Source organism: Scyliorhinus torazame, chromosome 1 (genome assembly GCF_047496885.1).
Source record: "Scyliorhinus torazame isolate Kashiwa2021f chromosome 1, sScyTor2.1, whole genome shotgun sequence".
Taxonomy (NCBI): Eukaryota; Metazoa; Chordata; class Chondrichthyes; order Carcharhiniformes; family Scyliorhinidae; genus Scyliorhinus; species Scyliorhinus torazame.
Window position 1 is genome coordinate 43,006,967 of NC_092707.1, and position 20,591 is coordinate 43,027,557.

The 20,591-nt window shown below is 50.1% G+C and overlaps 1 protein-coding gene across 6 annotated transcripts in view; it reads left to right on the forward strand.

Moving 5' to 3' along the window:
- ttc28 (tetratricopeptide repeat domain 28) overlaps positions 1-20,591 on the forward strand; it is a 1,212,158-nt gene that overhangs the window by 1,175,410 nt on the left and 16,157 nt on the right. For all 6 annotated transcript variants that reach the window (XM_072489716.1, XM_072489732.1, XM_072489724.1 and 3 more), the window contains 2 exons: positions 2,198-2,327; positions 19,604-19,711. In XM_072489716.1, coding sequence (XP_072345817.1) covers positions 2,198-2,327; positions 19,604-19,711 — 238 coding nt within the window. The remainder of the gene's footprint in view (positions 1-2,197; positions 2,328-19,603; positions 19,712-20,591) is intronic.

Here is a 20,591-nt window from a genome sequence, read left to right on the forward strand (position 1 = left end):
GGTGAGCAGCTCTCCTAATAATGCCACAATTATAATGGGGTCAGAGCACCTCCCCCCAATTGAGTCCTAAAATGCACATAATAAGGGCCCACAGCCTGGCTCTGGTGGGCACTCTCGACACACAAGTGGGCCGATAATACATACCCTACCATTTTTGAGGCAATATTGATCTTTCATCATCAGACAGCAAGTTTCAGAATCTCTCCCATAGCAGCAGCCTCAGTCAGTCAACAAGACCTTTAGTCCGTCTATCCATTGTGCTCCTTGGTACCTTTCTAATAACCCTAGATGCCATTAGTTGTTAGAAAAAGAATAGAATAGAATCCCTACAGTGCAGAAGGAGGCCATTTGGCCCATTGAGTCTGCACCGATCCTCTGAAAGAACCCCCGGGGCTGGATTCTCCATTTCTGAGGCTAAGTGCCGGCCCGAACAGAGGATCCGCAGGAGGTTCACGACAGGAAAATCGGTGCGAACCCCTCACCGATTCCGGTACTGGTGAGGGGCTAGCACCGGCCGCGCATGAAACTACCACAGATCGCGCCGAAAACAGCCGGAGAATGGCCGGGTCCCGGGCTGTGCATGCTGACTTTCAGGGTGACGTCCTGCACCGGTCGCGCCTGAAAACATGGCCCCAGCCATGCTCGAACCATAACCCGTCAACCCCAACCTCACAGCCCACCCCCTAGCCACCCCACACCAGTCCCCCCAGCCCTAGCAGAAGCCCCCCCCCCCCCGGCAGGTGGCACGGACGAGTGTGGCGGTGCTATATAATGTTCCCAGCCAGCACGCGGGCTCACGACTGCTGGAACCACACGTGGCCCGCACCGTCAGGAATTCTGCCCATCGAGGACGGAGCATCGCGGGTGGGCTGGCCGATGATGCTCAACAGTGTTGAAGCGGTGTGCGTCACAATGATGCCAGTTTGGAGGGGGTGGGGCATGGCAGACCGGCATCAAACCGGCGCCGGCCCCGATTCCAGCATCAGAATCCATTCTCCGCCCGATCGCCGATCACGGGCTACGAAGAATCCAGCCCCCTGCCTAGGCCCAATCTCCCTCCCTATCCTCGTAACCCCACCTAACCTGCACATCTTTGAACACTAAGGGGCAATTTAGCATGGCAAATCCACCTAACCTGCTCATCTTTGAGCTATGGGAGGAAACTGTATTGCCCAAAGGAAACTCACGCAGACAATTGGAGAACGTACAAACTCCACACAGACAGTAACCCAAGGCCGGGATCAAACCCGGGCTCCTGGCGCTGTGAGACAGCAGTGTTAACCACTGTGCCATGTGCCTCCCCTGACCTTTATGCTCCTTCATTAAATCCAATAAGATTTCTCGCTTAACCTCCCACGCCACGTACATGCCTTATAATATTTTTTAAAGTTCCTTCTTTGCCTCCTACTTCCTTTTGTTGTGATGTGACCCCTTGTGCTTAAATTCTGTAAAAGGCAGAAAAGCTTACTTGAATTCGATTTGCCCAGACCTTTCACAAGTTAAATGCTTATCTCAGTTTTCTCTCTTCAAAAGAGAAAAGACAGAGAGTTGGAGATGCTTTTCCCAGGCAGAACAGCAGCCCCGCCCCCCCATCCCCAGCTCTCTGTCATCCATGTGAGGGCACCTCAAGATGGAGATATCCTTGCATTTCCATTGTTACCTCAGCAGCAAGCACCTTGCCTACTGGCACAGCAGAGCTGGCAGCCCTCTGATTGGATGAGCAGTGTGGAAGGTCCATCCCTCCACCTTCCATAATTAGCCAGCTCTAGATAGTCCCGCCATGGCAATATCATGGGGAACGTCTGATCTGCTGCCCAAAGGTGTTGGCCACTGAGAAACACCTTGGCATTGGGGCTTCCCTCCTCTGGGACAATTCCACCTATATAGAAACAAAAGCCGCTTGCAGTATTCCAGAAGTGGTCTCATTAAGCTCCAGTCGAGTTTTAAAACTACCACTCTGGATTTATATGTTAAACATCATTCTATACCTGCCAACATTTTGTTTATTATGTTAATACCTGGGAAGTGTTTGCTAAAAATTCTGGTGAACTGTTGATGAAAATATCAAGCTCCTCTCTGGCTCCAATATCTCAAGTTTGTTTCCATTTAGCACCTTATCCACTATAAATGTCTTGTGTAATGTTCTGTGGGATGTCATTTTCTTTTATAACTTTCTCTTTTTTTTTTATTTGCACAGCTCCATCAAGTTCTGGTTCAGCTTCAGACTGGAGAGAAAGAGCAAGATTTTTCTTCAGCTCCTATTCAGGTGTCCATCAGTGTGCACCTCTGGCGACTGCCTGGATGTCATGAGTTCCTGGCAGCATTAGGTATGATGTGGTTCATGCAAAAGAGAACTTTGGTAGTTAACCATTCTTGTGGAGATATGTCTGAGACTTATTCCCTCAGTTTCCAAATGTTTTCAGCTTCTTTCCCTGACCTTTTGCTGCCTAAAGGCTTGGTGACCTTGCAGCTCTTTTTCTTTCCCATTCCAAAGTTGTATTGGTCAAGTTTATTTTTTTTTGTAGGCTAATGTTGAATTTATTGTGTTTTTTTTTAATCATCACTTGTCCTACTGTTAAACTCCCAGTCTAATGTGGATACTGTCCTGTATGTCATGATATGCAAACATGCAGCTAATGAACACATAGAATAGGACGTGACCAATGAGCAGTCAGGACACTCAGGGGTGGTATCTCACTATAAAAGGCATGAAGCACTCACACCCCACCTCGTTCCACAGACCAACATTTACAGAATGAGACAGGGTGTATCCTCAGCATCACACCCCAGCATGTGGCTTAGAGCAAGACTGGTTCAGTTAGACTGAGTTGGGTTAGCAGGGAGCCGAACTCATTGAGAACTGTGCTAATAGTTCAATAAAACACATTGAACTCACTTCAAGGTCTGGAGCATCTTTTACTCAAAACTGCATCAAGTGGCAGCTTGTGTTATTCCAAATTACATAACACAACATGATACCAGGAGTCTGTTCAATTTAGTTAGCTCAGCTCAGCAAGATCCGTAACGACCAGCGAATGTATACTGGCACATTGGAAAAGATTCAGGCTCCTCATCAGCTCAGGACCTCCGACAATCTCACTGCCAACTGGCGGACGTTCAAGCAGAAATTTCAGCTTTACGTCGAAGCATCAGACCTCAATGGTGCGTCTGATGCACGGAAGATAGCTCTTTTCCTCACCACAGCAGGTAATCGCGCCTTGGAAATATTCAACTCCTTTCACTTCGACGAAGACCAGGACATGATAAAGTTTCAGACCATCCTGGACAAGTTTCACAGCCACTGTGAGGTGGACACCAACAAAATCTTCGAGCGCTACATATTCAAGCAGCGATTGCAAGGTAAAGACGAATCCTTCAACTCATATTTAACTAACCTTGGACTGCTCGCGCAATCCTGCAACTTCGGTGATATCACTGACTCCATGATCAGAGACCAAATCGTTTTGGAGTTCACTCTGATCCTCTGAGAGAGCAGTTACTGAAGATCAAGCACATGACCCTGCCAGTCGCGATTGAAACATGCGCAGTGCATGAGCACACTGAAAATCGCTATTCCCAGCACAAAGCGGCAGAAAATGATAAACTAGCCTCCCACGAGGCGGAGAGTGAGCAGGCCTTCTCCGGATGCAGTGCATCAACATTGACGAAAGCGGCCATTTCGCGTGCTCTTCCCAGGGCCCGACGCATGCGCGATGCGAACAGGATAACAAAGTGGCCGAAACCCGCACTGCGTGGGTGCAGACGTCTGAGAACCGCACAGAGCATGTGCAACAACGCACGGGGCGTCAGGACGCCGACGTCATGACGTGTTCGAACTGTGGCACCGCCCATTTAAAGAAACACTGCCCTGCAAGAAGCAGACGTTGTTTAACATGTGGGAAGCCAGGTCACTATGCAGCCCTGTGCAGATCTGCACCACCAGTCAGGAGCCAGCGCTCCCAATTCCGACGACGACGCATCCGGAGTGTGCAACAACGCCTACAGGATTCTGATCCCGGCAGTACAACAGATCCAGATGCTGAATGCCTGGACAACGCCTACCTTGTGGGCATAATTACAACATGTGGACATGCCACATCAGACACATCGCAAGTCCAATTGATCCAGCTGTGGATTCCGAGGACGAATGGCGAGCAGTGGTGAAGGTCAACCACTGCCCCATCCAGTTCAAGCTGGACTCAGGTGCCTCTGCCAACTTCCTCTCACAGGCCGACTTCAGACGCATTAAGAAGCCCCCCACGGTCCTTCCAGCTGCCTGCAAGCTCCTGGATTACAACGGGAATGCCATCACGGCACTGGGATCCTGCCATCTGCACGTATCCAACCGACACACACAAGCACGGTTACGCTTTGAAATTGTTAAGCCAGACAGGGCATCCCTACTAGGTGCGCATGCCTGCAAGCAGCTGAACCTCATTCAAAGGGTTTACACCATGACATCCTCCCATGTGGATCTTCAGGCCGGCATCGAGGACATCCTCCCCCAGTATCCAGATGTGTTCAACGGGATGGACACGCTGCTGTATCGATATAAGATTCTGCTATGGCCTGATGCCAAGCCAGTGGTCCACGCACCACGACGAGTCCCTGCTGCACTGAGATTCCGCCTGAAGGCACAGCTCAAGGATCTTCAGCAACAAGGCATCATATCCAAGGTCACCGAACCTACTGACTGGGACAGCTCGATGGTGTGCGTAAAGAAGCTTTCGGGGGACCTACGCATCTGCATTGATCCCAAGGATCTCAATAAGAATATCATGCGGGAACACTACCCCATCCCGAAGCGGGAGAAACTCACGAGTGAGATGGCACACGCGCGCTTCTTCACCAAATTGGATGCATCACAGGGATTTTGGCAAACCCAGCTGGAAGAGTCCAGCAGAAGGCTCTGCACCTTCAACACACCTTTTGGCAGATACTGCTGCAATCGCATACCATTTGGCATCATCTCGTCATCAGATATATTCCATCGCATCATGGAGCAGATGCTGGAAGGCATTGAAGGTGTTTGTGTGTACGTGGACGACATCATCATATGATCCACGACCCCTGAAGAACATGTGTCCCGTCTCCAGAAGGTATTCCACCGTGTACATGCCAACGGCCTAAAGGTAAACAGGTCCAAATGTTGTTTTGGCACATCGACGCTCAAGTTCATAGGCGACCAGATCTCACAGCATGGTGTGCGTCCGGACACAGACAAAGTCAAGGCCATCGAGGCGATGAAGGACCCTGAGACAAAAAGGCGGTGCTGCGCTTCTTGGGTATGGTTAATTTTCTGGGCAAGTTCATTCCAAACATGGCCACACACACCACTGCCCTACGCAACCTGGTGAAAAAGCCTTTGCGTGGAAGGCGGCACACCAGACAGAGTGGCTGGAGAGCCACTGCACCAGTCCTGGCATTCTTTGACCCAGACCGGGAAACAAAGATATCCACAGATGCGAGTCAGGATGGCATCGGTGCGGTGTTGCTTCAACGAGATGACACATCATCCTGGGCACCAGTAGCCTACGCATCAAGGACGATGACGCCCAATGAAACCAGATATGCACAGATTGAGAAGGAGTGCTTGGGTCTTATCACCAGCATCCTCAAATTTCATGATTATGTCTACGGCCTGCCGACATTCACTGTCGAGACGGATCATAGGCCTCTGGTCCACATCATCCACAAGGACCTGAATGACATGACGCCTCGGTTGCAGAGAATCGTGCTTAAACTTAGGAGGTATGAATTCAACTTGGTGTGCACACCTGGCAAGGAGCTCATCATTGCTGATGCATTGTCCCGCTCCGTCACCTCGCCCAGTGAGCCGCTGGAGATCATCTAGCACATCGAATCGCAGGTGCAGCTGTGTGCTAGCACTCTCCCGGCGACAGATGAGAAGGTAGTTCTCATCTGTGATGAGACAGCCAAGGACCCCCTCTTGCAGCGCATCATCTCCAACCTAACCAATGGCTGGCAGAAAGGGCAGTGCCCACAATTTTACAATGTGAAGGACGACCTGGCGGTGATTGATGGTATCCTCCCCAAGCTGGACAGGATTGTCGTTCCGCTCAGTCTCCAGAGCTTGGTGCTGCGCCAGATTCATGAGGGACACCTGGGCGTCGAGAAGTACAGACGCAGAACCCGGCAAGCTGTCTACTGGCCCGGCATCAGCCAGGACATCATGAACATGGTCCTGAACTGTGCTACCTGTCAGCAGTTCCAGCCAGCGCAGAGCAAGGAGACGCTCCAACAGCATGACATAGCGACCTCTCGACGGGCACTGCGCAAAGTTGCCTGCCCGCAACCACTTTCTCCTCCATTTCCATATTTTGAATTGCCACCTCCTGATACCTCGCACCATGAGGCCACCAGTCAGGCTTCCATCCCGCCTGTCAAGGCGCCGTCATCCCCTCCACCACCACTTCGGCGGTCGACCAGGATCAGATGCAAGCCTCAGAGACTGGACTTGTGAACATTTGTTTTGTTTGCTCTGTTCTGTTGTCCTCCGTCAGTCATGTTAGACAGACTCAATCACATGTCAATACATTCATATACGCCAGCAAAACATTAAAAAAAGGGGCGATGTCATGATATGCAAACATGCAGCTAATGAACACATAGACTAGGACACGACCAGTGAGCAGTCAGGACACTCAGGGGTGGTATCTCACTATAAAAGGGATGAGGCACTCACACCCCGCCTCTTCCCACAGACCACCATCTCCAGAGTGAGACAGGGTGTATCCTCAGCATCACACCCCAGCATGTGGCTTAGAGAAAGGCTGGTTCAGTTAGACTGAGTTACTACATTTATATTAGCAGAGAGTCGAACTCATTGAGAACTGTGCTAATAGTTCAATAAAACACATTGAACTCACTTCAAAGTCTGGAGCATCCTTTACTCAAAACTGCATCAAGTGGCAGCTTGTGTTATTCCAAATTACATGACACAGCACTGTACAGACCTCTTTAGGTGCTGGGGTTCAAACCCCAACATTCACTGATGCTCCAGGGTTCAAACCCCAGCTTGTACTGAATTAGTTGGTCAGCCAGGGCAGCAATGGAGTTACTACACTTGGCTCCTTTGCCTTGAACTAGCTAGGGAGGGGGGGGAAAAAAAATCAGTTTTCCAACCACGTGGCCAAGGACAATCATAGGCTTGGCAATGATGTTCCCACAGTTTAATGGCCTGCCAACACATTCTGCCACATTTTCAGAACAGCAAAGCAGAAAATTAGAATGGAAGGTACATTAATTTAATCCATCTTGCCAAATCGTGAATAACTTTCAAAAACATTTTCACTCCTGAAATGACAACAGTGCTTGTCCTAATGACAGAGCCATGTCAGACGAGTCTGGGGTTTAAAATTGAATACTTTTAACTTTTTCTTTTTAAAAAGAAAATGAAATTAATTGCTTTAAATAGACGTCAAAATGACACTCGCTGCCTCTTTAATTCAGAGAAAGACGGGAAAGTTGAAAATACTTCCACCATTTCAAAATTGCCTTTTAAATGAGCAAGTGACTAGCAGTCAGGCCTGGTTGATTACTCTTCTGTTCTAAATTATTAGAACCATTATGTTAAAGTGACTTCGAAATAATTATCTTCCAGGCAGTCACCTTCCTGGGAGCAGTGCATTCACACTGTTTAATTTGCTGTGCTTTAGAACGCATTGTATTGAAATAACAGTTCTGCAGAAAATCCAAATTCGCAAGGAAGTTATTTGAATAGATCATTTCTAAATAAACTTATCAGATCCCGAATCACTCCTGACAGGACAGGAAATTGCTTTTGCCATCCTTCACTTTTCTTCACTGCCACATTTTCTTCTTATCAGTGACACAAGCAAAGGCTAGTTAACCGCCAGCTTTCTAGGGTGGGCTCCTGAATCTCAATTAGGACCAAACTATGCCTTGCCCCCTTTGGTTTTAGCGTTAAACGAATGAAAGCTTAATGTTTTAAAAAGAAAATCTATAAGTTTAAAGGTTTATGTAGTGATGGTAGGCCATTGTCTTTAGTTGGCAACCTTAGCTTCATTTACGTTTAGCAGGAGAGCAATTAAATCAATGTAATCATGATATGTTTTATTTCTCAGAATCTTAGACCCTGATTTTCACAGCATCAGGAAAACTTTGCGGACCTTTAAAAATGACAGGTGGGATACAAAAATCCTGCCCCCATTTCTGACACGTCCAATTTTTGTCGATAGTGTTCCACAAAGCAGGAAACGTGAGCTGAGAAGAGCCACTTGAGCTTAGTGCCAAGTTCAAATAGACACCACCTTGTCTGTTCCAAAGACCTTAATCCACATGGTGGGAGTCATCCATTATTAAGTAGATGTGAATTTCTTGAAGGTCAGATAAGATCTGTTTAAGTGTCATGATATGAATTCCTTTTAACCTCCCTGCTCTGAACTTGAAAAGAAGCTTTAAGCTGTCAGTGAGAGTTAAACAAAAACACCATCTGTTGGACTTCTTTGATTGACAGAACATCTGGTATAGTTAGAAAAAAACATTACCTTATGTTTATGCTGTTTCAATAGAGTTACCTTTTGACATTTACCAAGGGCTCTTATTATGTTGAATGCTTGACTGAGTTTCAAAAGCTACAATTGTTTCAACACGTTCATAGAGGCTATTATAGATCAGCTGTTTTGGATTTAAAGTCTAATGGCGTGATTTAACCACCGTGTTGCGCCCAGATTTGGGCGCGCTGGTTAAATAGCAGGAATGGCCACAATCGAAACTCATGCCAGGTGAATCTTATGAGCAAGATTGAAAGGTCTAATGCAGGTACGGAATATACAGTGAATGGTAGAATCCTCGAGTATTTACAGTCAGAGAGATATAGGTGTACAGGTCCACAGGTCACTGAAACGGGCAACACAGGTGGAGAAGGTAGTCAAGAAGGCATACGGCATGCTTGCCTTCATTGGCCGGGGCATTGAGTATAAAAATTGGCAAGTCATGTTGCAGCTGTATAGAACCTTAGTTAGGCCACACTTGGAGTATAGTGTTCAATTCTGGTCGCGACACTACCAGAAGGATGTGGAGGCTTTAGAGAGGGTGCAGAAGAGATTTACCAGGATGTTGCCTGGTATGGAGGGCATTAGCTATGAGGAGAGGTTGAATAAACTTGGTTTGTTCTCACTGAAACGACGAAGGTTGAGGGGCGACCTGATAAAAGTCTACAAAATTATGAGGGGCATAGACAGAGTGGATAGCCAGAGGCTTTTTCCTAGGGTAGAGGGGTCAATTACTAGAGGGAATAGGTTTGAGGTGCGAGGGGCAAGGTTTAGAGGAGATTTACGAGGCACGGTTTTTTACACAGAGGGTAGTGGGTGCCTGGAACTCGCTGCCAGAGGAGATGGTGGAAGCAGGGACGATAGTGATGTTTAAGGGGCATCTTGACAAATACATGAATAGAATGGGAATAGAGGGATACGGACTCCGGAAGTGCAGAAGATTTTAGTTTAGACGGGCAGCATGGTCGGCACAGGCTTGGAGGGCTGAAGGGCCTGTTCCTGTACTTTTCTTTGTTCTTTGTTCTTTGAAATCGAATGCAACAGCCTCCTGGGAATTAACCGGCTCCCCAACGAGAAATCATGTGGCTGTTGTTTAGTACTTTTTTTTTTAAACATGCAGCTGTCGCAATGGATGCTGAGGGGAACTGAGGATGTGAGTAGCCATTTCCATTTTCCAGCTTGCAACTTAGGGGCACTAGAGCTGCAGCCCCATTGCTTGGGGGGGGAAGGGACTCCACAGTGGAGTTAGGCTTGGTCGGAGAGCTGAAGCAGTCCATTTCGGGGGTCGCCGCTAGATCAGGGGCGCCATGGTGGGTGAGGAGCTTTTCTCCTGTGAGGCCTTCAAGCCATCTTGAAATATTGTGGATACCCATGACAGGGGCAACTACAGCAGCTGCCTGTCTGTCCTACCAAACACTTCCAGGACAGAGCCCTGCTTTTTGTTCTATGCTGAAGGTTACTTTAACCCCCTTTGACTGTGAGCAGCCTCCAGCTTCAAAGCTGAAGGCCACTGTTAATGACAAATTGGCCTTGTTAGTTGGGAGAGCACTTCACAGCTGTAGGTTTTGTTTGCTGGGTGTTCCTGCTGGTGGCTGCAGATGCCTTGAGGCTGTTGTTGCTGCTTCCTTCCTTTTCTGTAGCCAGAAGGAAGGACAATTTTTTCTAAGACACCTGCGACCTGGAACACTAGGCTCAGAGGGACATGTGAGTCCAGAAGGCAATCCGGTTTGAAGCAAGAAGATGCTGTGGGACCTGGTGCGTGACATTGTTCCAAATGGACTACCTGCTAACATCGTTGAAGACATGCTTTCACAGATTGATGACTTTTTTGTTTCTGGTGTGGTGAGTGCTACATGTAACTGGCACATCACCACGGGTTAGCCACACTGGATGTGAAGGATGTTCAACAGCACTTTGAACATCAGTGGATTATGCAGATGCCAGGATTTGATTCTGGTGAGATTGGGCCGTGTGGGAGGGCCTGCACAGCTGCGATTCCTGGACGGAGAATGGCAATGATACCTGGAAGAAGTAGCACGTTGATGGGCAGATAATTTCGATGACAAAGTTCTGGACATAATAACACATTCCTGAGCTTATCCACCATTTCTGTTGAGGAACCTGCGAGGGGTGATACCGTATGTGTTTTTTCTGTGTGAAAATAAGCTGATATAGCTTTGTCGTGGTACCAATATGGAACGCTAACGTTTCCTTGTTGTTTAGTGGTTAGTGTGATATGTGTAATGTTACGTAGTCTTTGTTACTGTTGACCATTTAATAAATAAAATATTCTCAAATGGCTTCTCATTGGTATACATGCCATGTCTCAGATGATGATAATTGCATCCCATTTCAATCACTTTGAAGCCTGAACAGTTTGCCTGACTTCTCGAAGCATCAGCACCATAGAGTCAGCAGCCAACAATCAAACACTCAAGAGCTGGGCTTCAGCCCTGGGGATAGGCTCACCACCAAAGGGTATGTGTGTATATCAGAGGAGGGCACCTGAGCTTGGTCTTCCTAATGTTCCCGGCAGGGGTCTCGGGGTTCCTGCGGTGGCTGGGGATGAGTGTGCAGGAAGAGGATTTCCAGCACAACTGGCTTGGTGGATGGCACTCTGAGAGAAGACGGGACACACAAGAGCGGGGGAGGCTTGGTGGATTTAAAGGCACCGGGGTGGAAGCTCTACCTGATTGTCGGTCTCTCCCCTTCTCCAATTCCTTACAGATATAACAGTATGACTGGTGCTGTCGGTCCCGCAGAGGCTGCCCTCGTGGCGCTGGTGGCATCTGAGGCAGGCAGACGCTGGAGAAGGTAGTTGCAGTGTCGATGCAGGCTGGAGGCTGCACCCCATGTGCAGGGGGCCACCACACACCATGAAGACCTGGCCGCTCATCAAGCCGAGGAGGAACCAGAGGGGACACCAGTGATAGCCCAAGGTGTACAGGCGTCGTTGGTCTTTTAAATGGATGATGGACAGCATTTTCCGCAGGAGACTTAGCCTCAATAAAGAGACAGTGCGTCACCTGTGCCATGTCCTCGCGGACTTGGAACCCCATGGATTAGGAGGACACCTGCTCCTGGTGGCTACAAAGGTCATTGCAGCCCTGAACTTCTCTGCAACCGGTTCATTCCAGGGCTCGACTGGGGTCTTGTGCAGCATTTCCCATGCTACTGCCCACAGGTGCATCGTGAGGTCACGGATGCCCTGTATGCCCCGGCATCAGACTTATCAACTTCGAGCTGGGTCAGGCCCACCAAGGGGCCTGGGTTGTCGGACCCTCCGCCATCCCTGAGATGACCAAGGTCCAGAGGGCAATAGATGTCATGCATGTCGCCTATGCGCACCGGGACATTAGGGAGTGCCCTTCATTAACAGGAAGGGGTTTCATTCAGATTGTGTGTTCGATTCCCGACTTGGGTCACTGTCTGTGAAGAGTCAGCACGTTCCCCCAGGTTTCCTCCGGGTGCTCCGGTTTCCTCCCACAAGTCCTGAAAGGCGTGCTGTTCGGTGATTTGGACATTCTGAATTCTCCCTCTGTGAACCCGAACATGCGTCGGAATGTGGTGACTGGGGGATTTTCACAGTAACTTCATTGCAGTGTTAATGTAAGCCTACTTGTGACAATAATAAAGATTATCATGCTACTATGGGCAACAGTGTCTAGAGCTCAGGCACTAGCCTACTGTACTGTGGGCTCTGTGTTACTGACATAGAATTCAGTGCATCTGTATACATTGCTGTTTTCTAGCACACATCTACATAAGCCACTCTATTTTAGAAGCTAAGACGCCCTTAGATTTTGATATGCCTTACAATTGGTTATTGAGCCGTGGGGAAGCTGATTTCTTGCTCTAGTTTGAGTCCAGTGATCCATCAGTTAAGAAGCTTACAAATAGTCTGATTAAATTTGTATGTCCTGAGTCAGAGATAAACAAGATGTATTGGTAACCTTTTGAAAGATTTGCCCAGTGGATCCCAGTAAAATCATTGTACTGTTCCCCTGATTATATGAACTGCTTCCCACAGCCAATAGAAAACTTCCTGCTTTTGTTCTCAACTATCTAGAATAAGTGACAGCAGAAGTGAACAAATAAATAAATAATCTTTATTGTCACAAGTAGGCTTACATTAACACTGCAATGAAGTTACTGTGAAAAGCCCTTAGTCGCCACATTCTGGCGCCTGTTTGGGTACAGAGGGAGAATTCAGAATTCTCAGCTGGTACGGGAATTGAACCCACGCTGCTGGCCTTGTTCTGCATCACAAACCAGGGGCAAAATTCTCCGGTATCGGCGCGAAGTCCGCCGACCGGCGCCAAAAATGGCGCAAATCAGTCGGGCATCGCGCCGCCCCAAAGTTGCGGAATCCTCCACATCTTGGGGGGCCGAGCCCTAACCTTGAGGGGCTAGGCCCGCGGCGGACTGATTTCCGCCCCGCCAGCTGGAGGAAGTGCCCCGCCAGCTGGCGCGGAAATGGGAAATGACATTGCTGGGCGGCGCATGTGCGGGAGCGTTAGCGGCCGCTCACGGCATCCCCGCGCATGCGCTGTGGAGGCAGTCTCTTCCGCCTCCGCCATGGTGGAGACCGTGGCGAGGGCGGAAGGAAAAGAGTGCCCCCACGGCACAGGCCCGCCCGCGGATCGGTGGGCCCCAATCGCGGGCCAGGGCACCGTGGGGGCACCCCCCGGGGCCAGATCGCCCCGCGGCCCCCCCCCCCCCCCCCCCCAGGACCCCGGAGCCCGCCCGCGCCGCCTTGTCCCGCCGGTAAGAGAGGTGATTTAATCCACGCCGGCGGGACAGGCATCCAAGCAGCAGGACTTCGGCCCATCTGGGCCGGAGAATCGCGGGAGGGGGCCCGCCAACCGGCACGGCGCGATTCCTGCCCCCGCTGAATCTCCGGTGCCGGAGAATTCGGCAACCGGCGGGGGCGGGATTCACGCCAGCCCCCGGCGATTCTCTGACCCGGCGGGGGGTCGGAGAATCTCGCCCCAGATGTCTAGCCCACTGAGCTAAACCAGCTCAATATACACAGTTGCCACTTTGACTATTGAACAACTACTGTAGTAAGTGTTGCGTAACAGAACTTGAAAGAATACTATTCTACTATTCAGTAAAATGATTGTCTAAGGTGTCATGTTGGGTGTTCTGCTGCACAAATGATCCAACACGGTTGTAGATGGTACAACTCTGTTTTATTGTCTTAACTGCGGTAATAACTAACTGCTGGCTTGGGTACGTGCTTCACCAGCTAACCTGTGGACCCAGCCCTATCACTATCTTAGTGAGGCACTCAGCACATGGTCTCTGTCTGAGTGGCACGCTGTGAGCTCTGTGCTCTGAGCTATTTCCTGGTAGAATGAGCGGGAACTGTGGTGTTCCCTGTTTTATAGTGCGTGTGCTCTCACTGGTGATTGGCTGCGATGTTATGTGTGTGCTGCTGATGTGGATATCATGACATAAGGTGTTTTTTGTCACGGATGTATCAGCAGTGAACAACAGTTTACAGGAAGGTGGCACCCTGGGAGGAATGCATAATGCAGTGGATTGCAGTCCTGGGGCTTGAGTTCAAATGCAAGCCAGATGGATGAAAGGGAGTCCTCTGCCCTGTGGCAGTCCGACAAAAATTAGTTTGGGGGGCACCAACCGAGAACCGAGGGGGCCACTGGTAAATGAACAATTATGCTGAGCTTGGTTCCAAGTGCAAATATTCACGCCGATCACTTTCAATTGGCATTACTTACGGCAACTCGGGGGTTAAAAAGACAGAACAATTTAAGCACAACTCTGCTTCACCAGGAGAATAATAAATTGAGCATTTGCACGGCATAATAATGCTGTCATTATCATCCAGTTTACTGTGAGCAGCGCTGACAGGGATCATCCAGTTATTAATCAAAATTCCTTTTCATTGCCTTGTTTTTTTGTTTTGGAAAATATTGATCACGGTGAACTATTTGGAGTTTCCAGGGTAGTGAATGGAAATGAGGGATTTGTTGCAGTAAAAAGTGTAAATGCTGGGCAGGATGGCAGGGTTGGGAGTGAGGGAGGGGGAGGGGGAAGCTTTAGACTTAGCAATTAAGAGAACGATGAGAAGCCAGATGAAAGCCTTTTACCTGAAGGATAATAGAGTTGCAGACTGAACCAGGGGAAGCCACTGAAGCAGAGAGTATAAATTCATTCAAAAAATATTGTCGATCGATTCTTGAGGGTGGGGGGAATGGGAGGGTTGGTGGGGGAGAGATTGTCTTTTTAAAAAAAATATTTTTAAAATTAAAGTTTTGCAAAGTTTTTCATAATAAATAGTAATAATCCTAACACAGCAAAATAGAGTGAATATTAACGTAGTGCAAAAAGAGAATATACAATAGCAATTGACTAGACGTGACCCCACGCGCCTCAGTCTTCCCACACCCTCCCAACAGAGCACTCACCCCCACTCCCCTACAGGTCGCTGCTGCTGCTAACGTTTTAATTTTCCCTGAGAAGCCATCGGACGGTATTATGCCCCCGCTCAACAGCAGCAGCTCTGTACACTTGGCAAAATTATTTACACACATAAGTAGGCATCTGTTTGTGGTGTTGTCGTCCCTTGCTTCTCCCAGATGGAGTTCGCTGCTGTTGTCGTCTCGTTCCGCTTCTGCGCACTTCCACGGCCCTCCAGTCTTCCCCGTTTTCTCTGTTCCTGTGGACTTTAAGTTTGTTAACGCTTCCCTGCCTCCCCCCTCCCCCTCCCTGGCTCTCCTCTATTGTTCCGTCTCTTCCCTCTACCCCCCTCTCTCCACTCCTGCTCCCCCCCCCCCCCCCGTGGCTCGCCTTTCCTTCCTCTTAGATTTATCTGCCCCCCCCCCTCTCCCGGTCTATCTCGCCCTCTCATGCTTTGGCTACTTTCCCCTGGTTCTTGGCTACCCGGCTATTCTTCTGCTTGTTTGTTGGCCACAAACAGGTCTCGGAACAATTGGGTTCCACGCTCTGTGGAAGCCGTCGTCTGACCCTCGGATGGCGAATTTGATTTTCTCCATTTGGAGAGATTCTGAGAGGTTGGACAGCCAGTCTGCAGCTTTGGGTGGTGCTGCTGACCGCCAGCCGAACAGGATTCTACGGCGGGCGATCAGGGAGGCAAAGGCAAGGGCGTCCGCCCTCCTCCCGAGGAATAGATCCGGCTGGTCTGAAACCCCGAAGACCGCCACTTTCGGGCATGGCTCCACCCTCACCCCCACCACCTTGGACATTGCCTCGAAGAAGGCTGTCCAGTAGAGATTGTCTTTTTTAAGGAAAGAAGAAAATTTATGTTCACATAGTGTCTTTTCCACAACGTCAGGATGTTCAGAAGCATCTTAGAGGGAATGAATGCCGGGTGCTGTGGCGCACGCCTGTAATCCCGCTGCTGGGAGGCTGAGGTTGCCGGATTGCTTGAGGTCGGGAGTTCTGGACTGGTGTCCTCTATGCCGATTGGGTGTCCGCACTAAGATCAGTGTCCACATGGTGCTCCTCGGGGAACCTGGGGACACCAGGGGCAGGATTCTCCGACCCCCCGCCGGGTCGGAGAATCGCCGAGGGCTGGTGTGAATCCCGCCCCGCCGGTTGCCGATTTCTCCGGCATTGGATATTTGGCAGGAGTGGGACTCGCGCGAGGTTTGGGACTCGCGCGAGCCCCCCTCCCCCCAAGGCGATTCTCCGGTCCGCGATGGGCCGAAATCCCACTGCTGGAATGCCTGTCCTGCTGGCGAGGATCAAACCACCTCTCTTCCCGGCAGGACTAGGCGGCGCGGGTGGGCTCTGGGATCCTGGGGCGGGGGCGGTGCGATCTTGCCCCGGGGGGGTGCCCCCACAGTGGCCTGGCCCGCAATCGGGGCCCACCGATCCGCGGGCGGGCCTGTGCCGTGGGGGGCACTCTTTTCCTTCCGCCTCGGCCACAGTCTTCACCATGGCCGACGCCGAACAGACACAACCCCCCTGCGCATGTGCGGGGTGACGTCAGCAGCCGCTGAAGCTCCCGCGCATGCGCTGCCCGGTGAAGTCCTTTTGGCCCCGGCTGGTGTGGCGCCAAAGGCCTTTCCCGCTGGCTGGCGGCACACCAACCACTCCGGCACGGGGCTAGCCCCTCAAGGTGAGGGCTTGGCCCCTAAAGGTGCGGAGAAATCCGCACCTTTGGGGCTGCCCGACGCCCGAGTGGTTCACACCACTCCCTCCCGCCAGGACCCCCCGCTCCGCCGGGTAGGGGAGAATCCCGCCCCAGGTGTGTTAAAGAGGGGTGAACCGGCCCAGGTCGGAAATGGAGGAAGTCAAAGCCTCCGTGCTGTTCAGTAGTGGGATAGCACCTGTGAATAGATACAGGGAATGAATTATTTTGAGTGCAGTCACTGTTACAGAATCGAAAGCACACAAGATTCCACAGGGTGTACGGCACAGTAACAGGCCACATGACCAAGCAGTTCATGCTGGCATTCACGCTTCACACAAACCTTCTCCCGCTTTTCCTCAGCTCAATCTTACAGCTTAACTTGTCAAGAGGTGAATTATTGAAAGGGGACCGGATCATTATTGGGCTTAGCCGCCTCTTCACATTTTGAAAATGTCCTGGTCCTAAAACCCTGCCGAGGGTCTTGCAAACACTTGTCAAGGGAAGGGTCAGGAAAAGGCCGGAAAAAAGTTATTTTGCCTAAATTCAGGTGAGAGGCTGTGAGATTTATCTGAGAGCATGCAAATTGAGCCATCTTTTCTCTGCGATGATGGGGAAAGATAAATATTGATCAAGCTATCACGTAAAGTAATGCACAATAAGAATTTTCATGACAGTTAATTTTGTGGTGTGACAGTTCTGTCAGCTTCGGGAGTTAAAGTGGGCTGAGACGGTGTGGGTTGTGAACCAGCCTTAACAACTTTACTTGACTTTCTTCTGCCTGAGTCACCCAGTGTGCTACTTCTCTGTACCGATTGTACTCTAAACGCCACCAGCCTTGATTCAGGTTCTTTCACTAGATCTTGCGATTTCCAGGAATTAATTTTATGTCTCCTGCCTGTCTAATCTGTTTAAACCCGAACATACCACTTCTAATGCTTTCCATTTTAACCAATGCATACACAGCTTCCTATTCCTGCTCCCTTCCTCAGTGAGTATATAATTCAATAAAGAAAAGTTGAAACCCGACCCAGAGGTACCTATAAAACATTGGTTATTATGGGCGGGATTCTCTGCTCACCAACGCTGGACTCACGTTCGGCGATCGGCCACAGAATCCCCGTTTGCACCGAAATCGGGGGCGGTGCTGCTTTTGTGATGCTCCGCCCCCTCAAAAACAACGTACTCAAGGAGAACGCCACACGCCGTTGGGACGGCCTCAGGACGTCACTTGAGGCCCTCCTCCAATGCTCTGCCCCTGATGGGCCGAGTTCCCGATGGTGTGGAACACTTACGGTTTTTATTTTCGTGGACCCCGCGTGGCGGCTGCGGACTGAGTCCAGCGCCGCCACAGTCGGGGGGGGGGGGGGCATTCCGCTGGCAGGGGTGCATTCGTTGGGGGCTGGGGGGACCGGTGGGGGGTGTTCCGGGGTTGGCGAGGCTGGTTACAGGGGGGTAGTTTTTGGCAGGCCAGGTGCGCACGCGGCTGGTGCCATGTTGCACGGTGCGGACGCTGCAGGCCGCCGCCGTGTACATGCGTGGTCACAGACACGGCAAATCTCCGGCCGTATCCACAGGTAAAGCCGGGGACTTTAGGCCCCCACTGGATGGAACTTAAACGCCACTGTTCCCACGCCGGTGGAGAATCTATCCCATGATCCTGGATTCTCCGCACCCCGACACCGAAATCGCGGCTGGCATCGGGGTGGAGAATGCAGTTTCCCACATTGATTCAGGACCGGTGCCAGTTCCGCGATTCTCCGGACCCCGAAAAGTACACCGCGCCACGTACCACCTACCTGCGGCCATTGCTGGAGGCCCGCCCCGCCATTCTCCGACCCCGACTGGTCGAAGTCCCGACGGCGTGGATCTAACAGGTCAGGATACTACAGTGGCGGCTGTGGACTCAGTCTGCGATCGCCCTGGTTAGGGGCGGGCTGATTGGAGGGCAGCCTCCCCGAACAGGCGCCGAAATGTGGCGACTAGGGGCTTTTCACAGTAACTTCATTTGAAGCCTACTTGTGACAATAAGCGATTTTCATTTCATTTTTCATTCAGGGGGGGCCTTATACGGCAGTACGCTAATTTTGGGCGGGCATTCCGTGTCGGGCGCGCGGCCGATTGGGGGCACTATGTTTAGGGCCCAGCTCCGTGGTCTGAATCCGACATGGGGCACGGCGCGGCCCCTGGAAGCCACCGCCATGCGCATGCGAGGCCTCTGACTCGGAACTGTGGGGGGACCCGTATCCGCAGCAAAAGCTGCTAGTTTTACAATGGTTCACTGCTAGGCCCCTGCAGGGTTATGAATATGTGGCCCTTTCACGCCAGTTTTTCTGGTGTGAAAGTCCACAGTTTTTACGACGGCGTGAGGATATAGTCCCAAAAACAGAGAATTCAGCCCTTGAATTAAATCTCTTTTTGATGTACATTGCAGTTCTGTCATTTCCTCTCGGGCATTGGTTTAATTCACTGCATTACCAATATTAGTGGAAAATGAACTGAAAACAAAAGAACACTAGCTTCAGCCCTCATTCAATAAAGGACTAAAAAGCCCAGTGAGAGACAGTGCAGAGAACTGAGGACCTCGAGTTTTGGTGAGCACCAAACTTGTCTCGATTCATTCTGACGGGCAATATAATGAATGAATTGAAAATATCTTTCAGCCAGTACACATGTTTGGCACACTGACAATATTGCATCACAAGTTGATCTCAGCCACATGGTGCTTACAAGCAGAGATACAGATAAATGAATTCACCCCTGGTGACTGCAGTTACCACCTGATCTCAGGGCAGCATGTACAGGATATGTGGAACAGGTCACTCATTCATATTGTCAGATAAAGAGTATATGGCGTGGAAAAGTGGAATCCAAAGAGGTAACAGAAAGAAAAGTTACTTGACTGGCTCATGCTAACATTTCCTTTTTGCAAACTGTTGTCCAGGCTTTGATCTGTGTGAGGTGGGACAAGAAGAAGTGGTGTTGAAGACGGGGAAACAGGCGAACAGGAAAACCATGCACTTTGCTCTCCAGTCTCTTCTGGCTTTGTTTGGTGAGTTTTGAAACTGAATTTCAGTGCATGAAAAGCAGCTCTGTGAACCATTAATTATCTATCTTGATCAATACTGTACAAGCCAACTAAAACTGTGGTTGGTGGATTCTTCCATTCACTGCTGTCTAAACCGCCAGCCATGGTGTGCACTCCCAATTTCATATAGAAACATAGAAACACAGAAAATAGGTGCAGGAGTAGGCCATTCGGCCCTTTGATGACTGATCATGCAAATTCAGTATCCCACTCCCGCTTTCTCTTCATACCCCTTGATCCCGTTATCCACAAGGGCCACGTCCATCTCCCTGAGAGAAGAAGTTCTTCCGCATCTCAGTCCTGAATGGCTTACCCCTTATTCTTAGGCTGTGACCCCTAGTTCTGGATGTCCCCAACATCGGGAACATTCTTCCCGCACCTAGCCTGTCCAGTCCCATCAGGATTTTATATGTTTCTATGAGATCCCCCCTTATTCCTCGAAACTCCAATGAGTACAAGCCCAGTTGATCCCGTCTTTCTTCATATGTCAGTCCTGCCATCCCAGAAATTAATCTGGTGAACCTTTGCTGGACACCCTCAATAGCAAGAATGTCCTTCCTCAAACTAGGAGACGAAAACTGCACACAATACTCAAGGTGTGGCCTCACCAAGGCCCTGTATAACTGCAGCAAGATATGATCTCAGTCACCCACTTCCTCCTTTTAACTCCAACCCCCACCGAGGTTTTACCCATCATTGAGCTTCTTAAAGTAGGTGAGCTGTGTATGGAGGTACAACTGGCTTGCTCACATAACTTTAATAATAATAAAAGCCCAATTTCATGTGTAGCATGGACTGGGTCCACATACTCTGTCTCAGGAGCGGTAACTGGGTCTTTTTCGAG